The sequence below is a fragment of the Ictidomys tridecemlineatus genome, chromosome 7 (genome assembly GCF_052094955.1).
Source record: "Ictidomys tridecemlineatus isolate mIctTri1 chromosome 7, mIctTri1.hap1, whole genome shotgun sequence".
Classification (NCBI taxonomy): Eukaryota; Metazoa; Chordata; class Mammalia; order Rodentia; family Sciuridae; genus Ictidomys; species Ictidomys tridecemlineatus.
This window is the reverse complement of record NC_135483.1, coordinates 38,401,983-38,419,179: the sequence shown is the minus strand read 5'-3', so window position 1 is coordinate 38,419,179 and position 17,197 is coordinate 38,401,983. Positions and strand designations below refer to the sequence as shown.

General features: G+C 36.4%; 1 protein-coding gene across 3 annotated transcripts in view; it reads left to right on the top strand.

The window, feature by feature from the left end:
- Window positions 1-17,197, top strand: part of Cpq (carboxypeptidase Q) — a 441,872-nt gene that overhangs the window by 88,597 nt on the left and 336,078 nt on the right. For all 3 annotated transcript variants that reach the window (XM_040293837.2, XM_078016890.1, XM_021725165.3), the window contains exon 2: window positions 2,510-2,972. In XM_040293837.2, the coding sequence (XP_040149771.1) occupies window positions 2,540-2,972 (433 nt within the window). In that variant the 5' untranslated portion in view covers window positions 2,510-2,539. The remainder of the gene's footprint in view (window positions 1-2,509; window positions 2,973-17,197) is intronic.

Genomic DNA, 17,197 nt, shown 5'->3' with positions numbered 1-17,197 from the left:
CTTAAATTTTAAAAAACACATGTATCGAGTGCCTAGCAATTGAAGATGCAGTGGTGAATAATTTATCCTACTTGACTATGATGGTAGGGGAGAGAGATTTATAAACCAATATGTGGCTGATAACATATTAGTCACAGTGGAAGCACAGAAGATGGAGCAAATAACTCAGGTGTTGTTTGGTAAGGCTCCACAGAGGAGGTGATTTTTTAAAGCATGCTCATTAAAGAATGAATGGAAGCATTCACTAGGAGAATAGGAGCAGGGCAAGAAGGCCCTTGCAATAAAAGAGAATGAATGAACATGAGTGAGGACCATGAGTGATGAATAGGCCTGGGAATTTGAAGAGCAGTATGAAGTTCAGTGTAGCTACATCAATATTGTGCAATGTACATATAAATGTATAACCTAACAATTCTCAATAGCCATATTAAAACAAACAAAATAGGTAAAATTAATAATTATATATCTTATCTAACCCAATATACCTGAAATATTTTTATATTTAAGTATTTAAATCAAATTAAGTGCATATTTTACACTTACAGAATCAAAATATCTCAATTCGGGGTAGCCACATTTCAAGTGCTCAGTATCTGGAAGCTTAGAAATTATGTGTGGAGGCTGCGGGGTGGTGGCGAAAAGAATGAGAAACCACAAGTGCACTCCAGAAGGGAGGAGAGAGGACGTTGACATAGCTGTTGGCCTCATTTTTTGAATGGCCTTGCTTAGGTGCCAGCTGAATTTAAAATTTATCCTTATAATATAGTTGCTAGTGACTATGTTTCTGAAATTATCTGTGGTACAGGACTATTAAAAAATTTTTAAAAAAATCTATTGTAGAATAAAATTTATGTAAAATATAATGACAGTGAATTAGACAAATAAAGTAAAGCATTCTTTTTGTTAGTATTAGATTTGACAGATGTAGTTGGGTCCACTTTGTGCTGCTCTAACAATAACACAGACAGGATAATTAATAAAAAACAGAAATGTATTGGCTCACTGTTTTGGAGCTTGGGAAGTCTAAGGTTGGGGGTTGACATCTGACGAGGTCCTTCTTATTTTGTCATTATGGGTTGGACAACATCATGTGTCAGAGGGAAAGACAGGGCAAGAAAGAGAGCAAGAGAGGGTGAACCCACTTGTAACACAGTGAGTCCATTCCCGTGATAACAGCATTAGTTCAGTCATGAGGGTGGGGCCCAAGGGCCCTAAACACCTTTGAAGGCTCATCTCCCATATTGTCAAGATGGCGCTGAAAATTCAACGTGTTTGGGAAGGGACAAGCATTCAAACCATAGCAGATATGCAGTCTACAAAAGTGTTGAAACCAGATTTATGCAACACCCTGTAATGATACAAATGTTCTGTCTGTCCTGGACAGTATGGTAGCCATAGTGTGCATATTGAGTGCTTGAAATGTGGCTAGTGTGACTGATAATTTAACTTTTGAATTTTATTTAATTTTAATTGACTTAAATTGAAATAGCTGCATGACAATACTGGCAACTGTATCTGGTAGCAATAAATAGATTTACTCCTAATCTTTGTATTTACCCAATATGGACTAGTAAAACCAGTCTGTGGATTGGCTTCAGTCCCAAACCCATACTTTGAGTAGCACCATTTAGAACATGGATTCCCAGAGCTGGGATGGCTTTGTGTGTCAGCCAGTCACTTAATCTCGCAATGCCCTAGTTCCTCGTTTGTGAAATAAAGGTAATAATAAGAAACTACTTTATATGGTTGGGTCGTTATGAGGATTAAATGTGTTAATGAATGCAATGTACTTAGAACACTGTTAGATGCATGGCAATAAATGTATCTTGTTATTATCATTATTGTTTTCATTATTATTGTGTAGGTGATGGATATCATAAGCTAATGGAAACAAAGCCCAGTCTCTTTATTAATTCTTTGCTTTTTGTAGCCATTTAGACTTCTTTCTTCTAAAGGCCTGCCGCAGTCCATGGTACATAGTTGGCATTCAATAAAAATAAAGTTTTGAACACATAAAATACTTTTGGAGCGCAGATGAAAAAGGAATTATTTTTTAGTGGAAAGGGAATTAGGAAAAGCATTGAGAAAAGATGACATCTGAAAGTGCCTCAAAGGACATGCTCAACAAGCAAAAAGGAAAGAGCACATCAGATATGGGAGCAGTGACACTCACTGGGTCATACTCTATTTAGAGGGAGATGCAGCATGTAACACTGTTCGCCACATCATTGTTGCACTGCTTCTTTCTCCCATTCTTAGTTCTCTTTGGTTTTAGTCTTTTAGTAGTCAGGATCACTAGGTAATAAGAGTTTCTAGGTTTTAATAAACGCTGCCCTATTTTTGATAAGGCCAGTCACTGCCCCATTGCCTGAATATGATGGAGGAGGCTGGATACTAGCTGGGAAGGAAAGGGACAGGGGTGCTGCCTGAACAGCAGTCTCTGGGTTATGGGTAGATGGCCATGAGAGTCTTGCCCCCTAACACATCATATTTTTTTTTACTTACATAGGTTATTTTGGGAAGAAAACCAACCAAAAAAATGAAGTTCCTTATTTTCACATTTGTTGGTGTTGTTCACCTTTTATCCTTGGGCTCTGGGAAAGCTGTATGCAAGCACGGCATCACTCAGAGAACTCTTCAAGAAATAAAAGAAGAAATAGCCAGCTATGAAGATGTTGCTAAAGCAATTATCAACCTTGCTGTTTACGGTAAAGCCCAGAACCGGTCTTACGAGCGATTGGCACTTCTGGTTGATACTGTTGGGCCCAGACTGAGTGGCTCCGAGAACCTAGAAAAAGCCATCCAAATCATGTACCAAAATCTGAAGCAAAATGGACTGGAGAACGTCCACTTAGAACCAGTCAAAATCCCCCACTGGGAAAGAGGAGAAGAATCTGCTGTGATGCTGGCCCCGAGAATTCACAAGATGGCTATCTTGGGTCTTGGCAGCAGCATTGGGACTCCCCCAGAAGGTATTGTTTTTCTTTTTCTTTTCAATTTGCTGTGTCCTTTATTCACTTGATTATTTTAATAATTGATTACAAATATGCATAATTTGTATTGTAATTTGGACAATAGAAAGAAAAGGAAAATATAATCATTTCCCAGTCTGTTGACTTACTGAGTTCTCTACTCTAACACTCCTCTTCTTCCTTTCTCCCCTTCCTTACTTCCATTGTCTTTTGAAAACAAAAGAAAACTGATTGTGTAGGGTTACTTTTAAAATGAATGCTCTATAGTTTTTGGCCCCTGATGCTTATAAGCCCCATCACTTAATAATTGTGATCTAATATAAAATTAGCATCAGTCTGTAGACAATCAAGATATATGTGAATAGAATACAAAAAAGAATCACTTCTAAGTGGCCTCAATGTGCAGAATTTCTTAGAATTAGTGAAGTAGAGAGGCTTGTGTGGTGAATCGATTTTAGTTTGTTGTTTTGTTATTATTATTTTACAGAATCTGAGACTCCAATGCAAAGAATTACCAAGGGTCATGTGTAAACTTATCAGAACCCTGGCTCAGTTTTATTAGACACAATAAATGCCTAGATAGGAAACAGCTAGTCAGTAGTGAGCTGTCAAGCAGTCTTGAATGTATTCATGAACTAATTTCCCATGGCAGATGAATTAGTTTCTATTCTTTTGACTTTCTCTTATGCCAAGAGAAGTAGAGAAGTAGATTGTCAGTTTAAAAAATTATTTATTGAGATATAATTCATGCATTATAATATTCATGTGCTTAAAACATACAATCCAGTGGTTTTTTAGTCTATTCAGAGTTATTCAACCTTATTGTAGAACATTTAGGTTGCAGAACACAATCTAATTGTAGAATATTTTCATTACCCCCAGAAGAAGTTCCATTACCCATGAGGAACCCATCTTATCTGTATCTTACTGAGTCCTAAGCCCTAGGCAATCCCTAATCTGCTTTCTATCTTTATGGATTTGCTTATTCTGGACATTTCATATAAATGGAATAATATGCTCTGTGTTCTTTTGTGACTGGATTTTTTATGGGTTTATCTATGTTGTGACATTCATTTTATGGATGTATTACATTTATCTTTTCATCAGTTGATGGACATTTGGGTAGTTTACAGTTTTTTATTATTATGAATAATGCTGCTACAGATGTTTATGCACAGGTTTTTGTGTGGACATGTTTTCATTTCTCTTGGCTATATACCAAGGAGTAGAATTGCTGGGTCATTTGGTAATGCTATACTTAATTTTTTGAAGTACTGCCAAACTGTTTTCTTAAGTGGCCATAGCATTTGTTTTAGTTTGCTTTTTCCTCACTGTGACTGAAATATCTGACAAGAACAACCTAGAAGAGGAAAAGTTTATTTTGGCTCATGGTTTCAAGATTCAGTCTATGGTTGGCTAATTCCATTGCTATAGGCCCAAGATGAGGCATAACATAATGGCAGAAGGGAGTGGTGGAGGAAAGCAGCTCAGGACATGGAAACCATGAAGCAGAAAGAGAGAAAGGGAAAAGGAGAGTTCCCTGCTCACTCATGACAAAATATAAACCCCAAAGGCACGCCCCCAGTGGTCGACTTTTTCCAGCCACATCTTACCTGCCTATAATTACTGCCTCGTTAATCTATATCATTGGATTAATCCACTGATTAGATTAAGGCTTTTGTAACATAATCATTTTACCTCTGAACATTTCTTGCATTGTCTCACACATAAGCTTTGGGGGGGGGACTTCATATCTAAACCATAATTTTTTGCTCTGGGCCCTCAAAAGCTCATTCACATCATGTAATGCAAACCATACTTAATCTATTTTCAAGACTCCCCATAGTCTAAACAGTTCCAGCATTGCCCAAAAACCCAAGTCCAGAGTCTCATTTAAGACTCAAGGCAAACTCATGAATGTTTTCCCCTATAAAGAGCAAAAGCAAATTACACATATTCAATGTATAATGGCAAAGATAAATACCATTTTATGTTCTCACCAACAATATATTATGTGTTTTTTCCTTATCCTTGCCAACACCTGTTTTGGTTATACCTATCCTACTGGGTATGAAATGTTATCTCATTATGGTTTTTGTTTGCATTCCCCAAATGACAAATGACCTTGAACATTCTTCCATATTCTTACTGGCCATTTGTATGTCTACTTTGGAGATATAATTCTTTGCCTGTCTTTATATTGGACTACTTGGTTTTCAAAAATTAATTATTGATTTGGAAAAGCTCTTTATGTATTCAAATACAAGATCCTTTTCAGATACATGATTTTCAAATGTTCTCTTCCATTCTACAGATTGTCTCTTCTCTATCTTTATGGTAACATTTGCTGCAGAAATCTTAATTTTGATTTACTACATTTTTTCTTTTATAGCCAGTAATTTTTGTGTCCTGTCTAAAAAAAAACATTGCTTAAACCAAGGTCATAAATATAGTTTTACTGATCTATGATTCTTAGTTGATCATTTCTTTTTACTGTCAGTACCTTGAATATATTATCCCATTGCCTTCTGGATTCCACAGTTTCTGATAAGAAGTTAGCTGTTAATATCTTGGAAGTTCTGTTATACAGGATAAGTCATTTCATACTTACTGCTTTCAAAATATTCTCTTTTTATTTTTAATATTTTTACTTTGATGTATCCACATGTGGGTTTCTGTTTTTATCTTACATGTACATTCAGTCTTCTTGTGTGTGTATATTAATGTTTCTCATCAAATTTGGGAGGTTTTTAGCTATTATTTTTACAAATATTTTTTTTCCTTTTTCTCTTTTTCTTCTGATACTACATTTATGAGTATGTTTGTACATTTAATGATTTCCTACATTTCTTCAAAATGCTGCCCATTTTTATCCATTTCTTTTCTCTCTCTGTTTTTCAGTATGCATAACCTCTATCAATCATGAAGTGCACTGATTCTTTTTTCCAGTAGATCAAATCTACTGTTGAAATTCTATACAGTAATTTTCTTTTCAGTTATTATAGTTTTCAACTCTAGAGTTTCCATTTGATCTTCTTTAAAAACTATTTTTTATATTTATATATTTTTTTAGTTGTAGTTGTCACAACACCTTTATTTCACTTGTTTATTTTTTTATGTGGTGCTGAGGATTGAACCCAGGGTCTCGAACATGTGAGGCAAGCGCTCTACTGCTGAGCCACAACCCCAGTTCCTATTTTTGTTTTTTAATATTATCCATTTGATCAGTCATTGTTATCATGCTTTTCTTTAAATATTTATTACTTTTAGTATTGCTTTTACAATCTTGAGTATCCTTATAATAGCTGTTTTGAAATCTTTGTCTGCTATGTCCTTTATTGGGGCCCCTTTGTAGCCAGTTTTTACTGTGTACATTTTGTTTAGTGCATGGTTAACGCTTTGTCTTTTTTTTCCCTGATTTATAATATTTTAATTGAAAATGAACATTTTAAATAACATATAATATTTAAATAATATTTTGCAGAAAGTCTGTATACTTATTCCTCCCATTGTGGTTACTAGATGTTTATTTTGTTGTTGTCGCTGTTGTTTTTGTTATCTTTTGTTTGGTTTTCTTTTGTTTAATGACTTGCTTTGAAATCTGTTTTTTCCAAGTGTACAGCTTCTGATATCCCTATTCATATTACTTTTATTTTTCCTTATTTGTTCTTTTATCGTGTTTCACTAATTGTCACCTTGGATCTGCATGAGCCATTTATTGGTCAAAGATCGTGCTTAAGTTCTCTTTTTACTCTTTAATGTTGGATGTTTTTGTGGCTTGGAGTCTGTTATTAAAACTGAGTGAGTTTATGTTTTTGCCCCAATTTCAGCCAGGATTTAGTTTCCTTTCTAATCACTGCTAAGAGAGTGTATTGGACATGCATATTGTCCTCCAGACTGCTAGGATCATGTGATTTTATTTTAAATCCTGGCTTAATCATATTTTTCCTGGGGTGAGAATGGCTTATTTTTCAGTCTATATTTGATGAGAGGTTACACTTTAGCCCCACAAGTGAGTAAGGCTTCTGCCCTTTGTTGTGCTCAGATCAAGAAATGTTTACAAGTCTGATCCAGATCTTATTCTATTTGATTCTGAATAAGTATATCCTAGGTCATGTGTGTAGGTGTCCCTACTCCCAGGGCTTAATGGGATCCCAGGAGAGTGCTTTCAGTTTTTTCTCTCCCTACTCTTTTAGTTGAAGTTCTGCTTGCTCTGTCATTTTGCTTGTTGCTCTCAGCATCACAAAGATACCAGCACCTCAATTTTTCTACCAAGCTTTCTGTTGTTTTCAGCAATACTTTTAAGTAGGGAAATATCCATGATCTGCTTCAAATGAAGCCACTAACTGCAGTGAAAACTGTGGACTTCTTCATCCTCATGACACCTTTTCATCTTCATGGGAACTAGATACAGTGATAACAAGATGTTTCTCCCAGAGTGACATCTTTAGCAGGAGTTAAAAAGGGAGGGTGATGGTTCCTGGTCTTCTTGGGCTGAAGTTCTCAGAATGGGATTATTATCTATAAGGGAACTGAAATGGGGCAATCAGGGTCCCAGTGTTCTTGTTAGAGACCCTTGTGGTAGAGTTTCTACCCTATGAGGAGCTGGGTAGAGGAATGGAGTTAGTCTTCTTGGCCATGTTTGCGTAGAACAGAACTGCAACAGGGAAATGGGCTTGAGGAAATGATAAACAATGGTAGCTTGAGGTTGGGGCTGTAGCTCAGCGGCAGAGCACTTGCCTAGCATGTGTGAAGCCCTGGGTTTGATCCTCAGCACCACATAAAAATAAACAAATAAAATAAAGGCATTCTGTCCATCTACAACTGAAAAAAAACCACAATGGTAGCCTGCCCTTGCAAGGGTGAAACCATACCCCTAGACTGAGGACTGATGAGGGTGGGTAGGAGCGGGTACCCCATCTTCTTGGCTATACTTGATTGAAATAGAGTGGCCATGACAGAATGTCTATAACACAAAGCTTGGGATGGGAGAGGGAAGCAGGTCGTTACAAATGTCACAACCTTCACTGTTCTTTTCAAGTAAATTTGCTCGAAAAAAAATATATATATGTTATATTTATATATAAAGTTATAATTTTAAATTATATAATAATACATATATATATTTGTAGGGATGCATGATGTTTTATTTTTTTAATAATGCCTTTATTTTTTGTTTTTAAATAATCTTAGCTTATAAAAAAGTTTCAAGTACACTACAAAGAACTTCCATATATCATCTAGATTGTTTCAATTGTTAACATTTTATCTTATTTGCCTTGTTATTCTCTCTCTCTCTCTCTCTTTCTCTACACACACACACATACACACACACACACACACACACACACACACACACACGCACACACACTATGCTTTTCCAAAAAAATTGGGAATAAATTGCAGACATGAAGCACCATTATGTATTTTTGGGGAGAGAGGTCTGCTCAACTTCCCACTCAACCATTCTGGAAGTATGACTAGGGTGGCCAGTTTTGATCTCTCCACGACTGCATGAATAGGTAGTAGAGAACCCTAAGCTTCTTAGGGAACCCCTCAACCTGGGTTCTAGTGTCATTCAGGAGTTAGTTCAGTTGCCTTCTGTTAAGCACAAATCTGTGTTAGGTGCCTCTTTATAAAACCCTCCCAAATGCCTTTTTTTTATTATTAGTCTTTTATTATATGCTACTTTCTTCAAACCAATCTCATGGCCAAAATTTATTTCAGAAACAAGCACTCGGTGACTTTGAACTTGTGATCTCTTTCCTCAGCTTTTCTGAGTCGCTGAGATTATAGGCATGTACCATCTGCCCAGCCAGGAAAGGTGACCGAAATACTCTGGTCTGGATGGATAGGAAACAAGACATACAACCCTGTTGCATAATAGAACATACTGCAAGCCACAAATATGCACCACACGTGTAACTGAAAAATTTCTAGTATTTGTATTTAAAAAGATGAAGATACTGACAAAATTAAATTTGAATAATATAAAGATTTAACCTGTTATATCAAAAATGTTGTCATTTCGATATGAATTACATATTCATAAGAGATATTTTACATTCTCTCCAAAAGTCTTAAAAAGGCTAGACTTGACTTTCTTCTCTTCACTTCTTTTCCTTTTCTTTACTTCCCTTTCCCTTCCTCTTCTTATATTCTCTCCCTTTCTTCCTTCTCTTTCTCTCTTCCCTTCCTTTCCTTCCTCCTCCCTTCTTTCCTTCCTTCCATCCATCCAGAAAACCAGACTTTAACAGGTTCTGTGGTTTACCCAGGATTAGACAACTGGTAACAGGGCATGTTGAGGCATATATAATTGTGAAACTCCAGAGTTGTGTTTTCAGTCATTAGACTACATTGTCTCTCATATACAAATATTCTGATGCTACTTTCATCTGTAAGATTCCTATTCATAGCCATGTGGCTAGAGCTGATCTGTTTTAAAAGTTACTGATACCTGAATTGTGATGCATCTTCTTTTTGGACACATTTTTCTCTTCTCGTTACTTTCTTATCCTCATTTCTCATTTTGTAGTGGGGCCTGCTCTTCCTTGGCTATCTGCCTGGTGCTGAAAACTAAGCCAAGTTACTGATTGCTCCTGGGGCCTTCAAATCCCAGGAGAAGTAAGTTATACTCACTGGAATCCATCCTGGTGTTCCAAGACACACTTTCACCCCACTCCTCATTCCATGGGGTTCAAAGCAGACAAGCAGTTGTCTGGCAACTGGACTATTTTAGGCTCTGAGGAGACTACGCAGTTAGTCTGGAGCAAATATGGAAGATTTCCACAGGAAGTGGAGTAAACTCTTCATAGAAGAATCTCAAGGTGTAAGCAGAGTGAGGCAGAGACATCTCCTAGCCATTCTCCCAGGAGGTCCACCTTATTATTTTGGCTTAGTCATTTAATTACCATGGGCCTTAACATTGTGACTTGAAAGATGAGAGTTAGTTGGAGGGGTAATCTGTAAGGTTTCCTTTAGATTGGGAGATATCATTTTTATGAGAATCTACAAGGGATCAGGAGAGCTAGAATTCATAAGAGCTGGGTTCTCTCAGACATATGTGATGAAAAAAATTCCTTGTATAACCAGAGATGATGGTTTTTTAGCTTTCCAATTTTAGGCTTGAGTTTTATAGTATGTGTTGGTTTCTCCATGTGACAAGGTAAGGGTTCTGTGATATATTTGTGAGTTTGCTGAAGGATATACAAGCAGTGTAAGTAAGAAAAGATGTAGAACAAAACACAGTCATAGAATTAAGACTTGAGAAATAATAATCTCCAAAGAATCCCAAGATAATGCAACTGATATGAGATTTGAACAGAACAAGTGGAAGAATGAGACTCAGGAGTCAAACCCAGAACAGTCTGACATATGGGCAAGAAACAGGAACGTGGGTAGAATGTATGGCTGTTCCCCAGCAGGCACAGCTCTGTTTTTCATGAAGTTTTGTCTCTCAGCCCGCTCAGTAGATCATTGAACATTTACTAATACATTTCTGCAGAGATACAGAGCTTCACCCAATACTATATGCTACAGATCGCACGTCTGATATTAGCTTGAGAGCTCCTGAAGGCCTGGAGACAATCTTATCCATTTCTGTATTCTGAGATACTAACACCATATTCAATAAGCAGCAGTTATTCGTTCAATGTTTGAGCAACAGTGTATTTTTTTAGGTAGGTCCTCCTTTGAGGTATTATTCAGTTGTAATAAAAAAAAGTGCCTCCCCTCAAGTACTAACCAGGCCCGACCCTGCTTAGCTTCCGAGATCAGACAAGATCAGGCGCGTTCAGGGTGGTATTTATATACAAACAGAGGTATGAAAAAATGTTCTATATATGTAGTAAGAATTGTGGTGCATTCTGCTGTTATGTATTTAAAAAACAAAACCCATTTTAAAAAGTGCCTCCTCTTTCTATGTACTGAATCACAATGCTCCTGGCCCATTATCATTAAAAAAATTTTATTTAGATGTTGATGGAGCTTTATTTTATTCATTTAGTTCTTGAGAATTGAACCTAGTACCTCACACATGCCAGGCAAGTGCTCTAACACTGAGCCACAGCCTCAGCCCCCATTATTATTCTCTTATAATTTTCCTGATTATAAAATCAATAACTGATAATCACAGAAAATATGTACATAAATATAACAATTAGTAAAAATCATGTTTAATTTTTCTCTCCAGTGGGATCAAATGTATTTTTTCTCCAATATTTCCATATTTATATATATATTTTCATTTTACAAATTTGAGTTCATACTGCATAAATTTTGTGCCCTTTTATTTCATATGTGTGAACAATTACCACATACCAATAAATATCATTTGAAATAAGTTTTAATGTTTACAGAATTAAAATATATAAGAGTTAATGTAACCCAAGCCATGTTTTGGAATCTAGATTTTTTTTTCATCTTTCTCTTCTTTTAAATGGTATGGCAGTAATAATCCTTTATTATAAAAAATGCAAATCGATTTTTAAAGGAGATGTTTTTACATTTTTAACAAAATAGAAAAGGAATGACCAGGATATTCTAGGAAGCTATAATAGAGAAGAAATAAATAATTTTAAAACTATTCCTACAGATTTTAGAAATGCCAATATAATTATTTGAAGCCATTTTCCATCCTAACAGTTTTAATTGATTAAAGATATTAAAGCAAGATATACACACACACACACATACACATACACACATATATAAATAATATTATATGGGGTGTTATTTATAATACAATGTAATACATATTTATATTACTAATATAAATATTGATACATTTAGGTTCTTGAAATATTTATCTTAAATTGTTTTCCAGAAATATTACACACATTTACTCCACTATCAGCAATGTAACTTTAATCCTTGTATTTTTGCCTGTGTAGTTATTTTTTCCTAATCCTTATAAATTTGATGGGCTAAATGTAATATTTCATTATTATTTTATTTTTCATTCTTTTGTTTATTGGTGACATTAATATTTTCATTTGAATATTGGCCACTTTCATTATTCTTCTTTAAATCATTTTGTTCTCTCCTGCCCATTTTTCTGTTTGTGCCTAATGATTTTCTAAATGATGTGTAAGAACTCATTACATACCCAAAGGACTTAAAATCAGTATACTACAGTGATGCAGTCACAATAATGTTAATAGCAGCTTAATTCACAGTAGCTAAAGTATGGAACCAACCTAGATACCCTTCAACAAATGAATAGATAAAGAAAATGTGGTATTTATACATAATGGAATATTACTTAGCCTTAAAGAAGAATGAAATTATGGCATTTTCTGGTAAACAAAAGGAGCTGGAGAATATTATGCTAAGCAAAATAAGCCAATACCAAAAAACCAAAGGCTGAATGTTGATGAAAATTCACAATAAGCGGGGGAGCTAGGGTAAAATAAAGATACTTTGGATTAGGCAGAGGGGAATGAAGGGAAGGGAGGGGTATGGGGATAGGAAGAATAGTTGAATGAATTGGTCATTACTTCCTTATTTCATATATAATTACCCTATATACATACATGTAGATCGGTGTGATTCTGCAAAATGTACAACCAGAAGAATAAGAAGTTATACTTCATTCATGTATGATGTGTCAAAATGCATTCTACTGTCATGTATAACTAATTAGAATTTTTTTTAAAAAATTAAATGTAAAAAATAAATTTAATTGTTTGATTTTCATGTTTGATTCAAACTGAGCATTTTTAAAGTAATTGAGATGGTTTGCATTGATCTATCACCTCTTTATTCATTTCTTTTTGAATGCATTTATTCTCTTATTTGAGAAAATCTGGAGTATAGGCATGTGGCTGCAAAATAGCAAAGTTGACCCATTTACATACCTTCTACCCTATCAAAATAATCCAAGAAACTGAGTACTTTAGGTCATTTTATAGACTTTGGAACTTCAGCCTCAATGTTTGCTCTTAAAATTGCACTTACAAACTAAAGATCTCAGTCTAGCTAGACTTAGATTTTGAACTGTGTCTGCTGATTTGTACTTCCTTTAGTTAATGTTAATGTATGTGTGTGCCTTATTACTTCCCTTTATGGGAATGTTTTAGGAGGGGGAGGAAGAATATGTAGAGATAGAACTAGATGGAGCTTCACGTAGAAGTGATGGGTGGTTATTAATGGTTAGCTTGGAGATTAGAGTCTCTTTTAAATGGTTTAAGCAGATGTGGGTATCTAACAGAATTTTAAATGGCTTACAGAATCATAGGAAAGGTGCATGTTGCAAACTTTAACTAGTGCTTTTCAGAATAAATTTGAGAATCCCTTTGTAGAGCCTGGATGCCAAGATGTCTATTGCCTTTCCTAGATTAAGCAATGGCCTTTATCAGAAACCAGCTGTGGAAAATTCAGACATTTCCAAAATGGCACTTGCCTCTGAAACAGTAGAAGTAGCAGAAAATAGCCTCTTTTTAATTCCTTCTTTCCAAATCTTGTTCAAGTGCAAAAATTTGGTATCACTTAATTTACCTCTAGTTCCTAGCTGAAAAAGTCCTAGAAATATAGTTTTTAGTCCGTGCAGAACAAAGATACATTTGAAGGAGGTTGGAAGGGATGTGGAAAGCCAAAAGCCCATATCCAACACAGAGTTTGTTTTGTTTATGCTTCTTAATTAACACTATGAAATGAAATATTTTGCAAAAATTAAACAAGAAATACAGCCATTGGTTATACAGTATAAATAATACCACCAATAGTATTTTGTTCCTCTGTGGCTAATGGATTATAATGGATTTAACAGTATGAAAAGGAATATAGAGGATAGTAATCATGAAGTGGAGGGGCCCCCAACTCCCAAGGAATGTTGATGGATTGAAGGGAAGTTGCTGTAGGGTATTCATCAAATCTGCTATATAAGTTAAAGTGGGACTTCCTTCATTTTTTCTACCATTTCTCCCTTAAAGATTTTGCATGATTCTCTTTATTAGATCTTATACTAAAGATCTCAATGGTGTTTTCAAAGGTTTTTATCTTCCATTAATTAATTTATAAACATTCTGGTGGTATGATGTACTCCATGTCTTTGAGTACCATCAGTTATGTACTTACAACTTCTAAGGATGTGTGTGTGTCCTAGAATTCTATCTGCATTTTCAAGAATGACTGGATGTCTTACCAGTTCCATAAATTCAGCATCCTGTTTCTCATCTTTTTTAATGACATTGCCATTCACCCAGACCCAAACTAGGAGCCTGAAATGGTATTTTGCTTTCGTGTTTTTGTCCTCTGTCTGCAATGCCCATGATTAACAATTCAGCTTCCATGTCTCCTCCTCTGTGGATAATTTTTCTATGCTTGCTCATCCCCAAAGAAGTATTGACAGTTTCCTCCCATCTGCTTTCCCTGCAATCTGAACATGCTTATATCAAAGCATTTCTCTCCTATATGATAAGCCTCTTAAACCCAGACTCCTTAGTTTCAATGGTTCTCAACCAGGGACAGTTTTGCTCCCCAGGAGAAATTTGGTGACACCTGGAGACATTTTGAATGGCTATAACGGGGGATGGTGTTATTAGTCTCTAGTGAACAGAGCACAGAAATGCTGCGCCACACCTCACAGTGTAGAGGACAGGCTTCCCCCTCCCTCTCAACAAATGGTTTTGTATTCCAAAATGTCCCGAATGCCAAAGTTGAGGAATCCTGTTCAAGTGTTCAGAACAGCATCTCACATGCTGAAAAGTAGGAAGAAACATTAGTTGACTGAGTTAGCCTGTCCATATCTCACTCTGACATGCAGTGGAGCACAAGGCCTTAAATGCCACATGACTCCCCTTTGTTAAATCTTCACTGTTACTTCAGAGTTCAGGACCTCTGACTCAGTGTTCTATTTTCTCTTAGCTGGTATTCCTGACTCAGGAATGCCATTTCAATCTCATCTACTTCCATACTGCTGTTTAAGTTATCTTTGCAAAATATGGACCTCATGCCTCTCCCTTGCTTAAATTTGTTTTATTTTTTCAGAGTGAAGCCAGATTTAAAGTTAGGTAGCCAGTGTAGTTAGGTAAATCGGGTCTAATACCGAGTGAAATCTAAAATGGAGGCCATACTGAGAATGACCCAGGGAAAACAGGACAACTCATGGAATGTTAATGAAGTCCTTGAAAAGGCCCAAGGCCAGAGCCCATCCCAAAGAAGTGTTAATGAACAGCCCCCAGCAAACTTGAAGGTGCTGACTCAGAAGTCCTTCCTGCTCAGACTACTTCAATGGCCCACCTGTGTCCCACCCCTGGGGCCTTCCCACCTACATTCCATCACTGAAAGAACTATAAAAAGGGGAGACAGCCGCACTTCCACGATTCCACCTCTTGGGTCCCCTTCTTCCTCCTGGAGAAGTCTTTTCTGCTGTCCTTTAATAAACTTCTAATTTCTACTCTGACCTTGCCTCGGAGTGTGCTTTTCTGGGGAAGCAAGAACTCGTCACCGGTCAACAGCGGTAACAAGAGTATAGTTTAAATTCTTATGACCAGTGCTTGTGATATAATAGATGTAAATTAAAGAATGAAGGGATTTTAAGAAAGTTTAAAAATTGAAAAAGGATATTTAAACTCATTCATGCTTAAACATTCTTGAGGATTGTGTGATTTTCATAGTTCTTTTATGCCCCCATCATATCCAAATAATGAGTTTAGATTTTTATTTGAGTGAAAGCAGTCAGGAAAGAGGATGATAAATGAACATCAATCAAGTCATGATGAGGGTGTTCATGACAATCTTTTATTTTTTTTTTTAACTTAAGCATCATGGATCAGAAATTCTGGAAAGCTTATCCACATCTTCACTGCATTCACTTCATAAGAACCTAAAATAGCATCCTTGCATACCCCTGGCACGTCCAGCACAGGGAGACATCCTTCATCCATTACTTTCACTCCATTTGTTAGTGCGGTGACAACTAATTTGCCCATAAGATCCCACCATCAGATAATTAGTTATTTGCATCTGTTCTCTTCAGGAAGAGGACCTCTTTGTTCTCTTCAGGGAAATAGCATGTTCACAGTTTTTTCCCCCAGGACATAATATTTGATATCTAGTCACAGTATAAACAGAAATGCCTTGGAGAGCCTGTATCCACAGATACTTTAAATTTGAATTTGGAGGCATGGGATCAGCTGATGAATGTGATTGCTAAGTGTCAGAATTTGTTGAGGAGGAAGGGGCAATGGAGTTTGTATTTATTGAGTACCTGTCCATCATATGCTAGAATTTGTGCAGATTCGTTTACTTACATTGTCTTTGGAGACAGGGATTGCTCCACTTGATGTATGGTAGCCTCTTGCCCCAAAAGCAAGACACATGGTAGTCTAGCCCTGAGGTTGTGGCTCCCCAAGAGCCTTCCCTCTTCACCCTGCAACCGGGTAGATCTTTCTGTCCTTCAGGTATTTCCACTCTCCACTTGATTACCTCTGTAAGAATGAGATCACCACATCTATTTTCCATGCACCCTCACACTCTCACACAAACACATCTTAAGAAAGGAAAGCACACTGAATTTGGTTGTACCAGAATTAAGAATTTCTGTTCAGCGAACTATACCCAGGAAGAAAGCTATTAGCAAAATGGCAGGGGATGTTAGCACTGTTTCAAATGGTTGAGGGATTAATGTGTAGACTAGAAAATACTGGAAATCAACAAGGAAGAGGCAGTAACCCTAATAGAAAAATGGGAAGGGCTCTGAATTGGAATTTTAAAGAAAAGGAAGCCTAAAAGCTAACAAGTGCATGAAGAAATATCAACTCATTAATAATCAGGACAATGCAAATTTTAAAAGTAGTGAGATCATAGCAAGGATATAAAATGGGTCGGCAGGGCTGTGAGGACAGGTAGGGCTGTGAGGACAGACAAGCTCATGCACTGATGGTTGGGCGTGAAGCATGGTGCTGCCATTCTGGAGAGCAATCTTAAATATATTTATAGCAACTTAAATATGTTTTCATGCTGTGACTCAATAATTTACTTCTCTGGTATATTTCAAAAGGAAATTGTCACACAGGCCCCTAAGGGTACATATTCAAGGATGATTAGTGTAGCTATATTTGGGAAACAGAATCCATCTGGCACAGTGGACACGTAAAATGCGGCAGATTTCCCCCTGCCAGGAATATTATGCTTTAGTTGAAAGCAATAGACTAATATTTTGTATGGCAACATGAATGGACCTGGCTGGGGTTGTGGCTCAGCAGTAGAATGCTTGTCTAGCG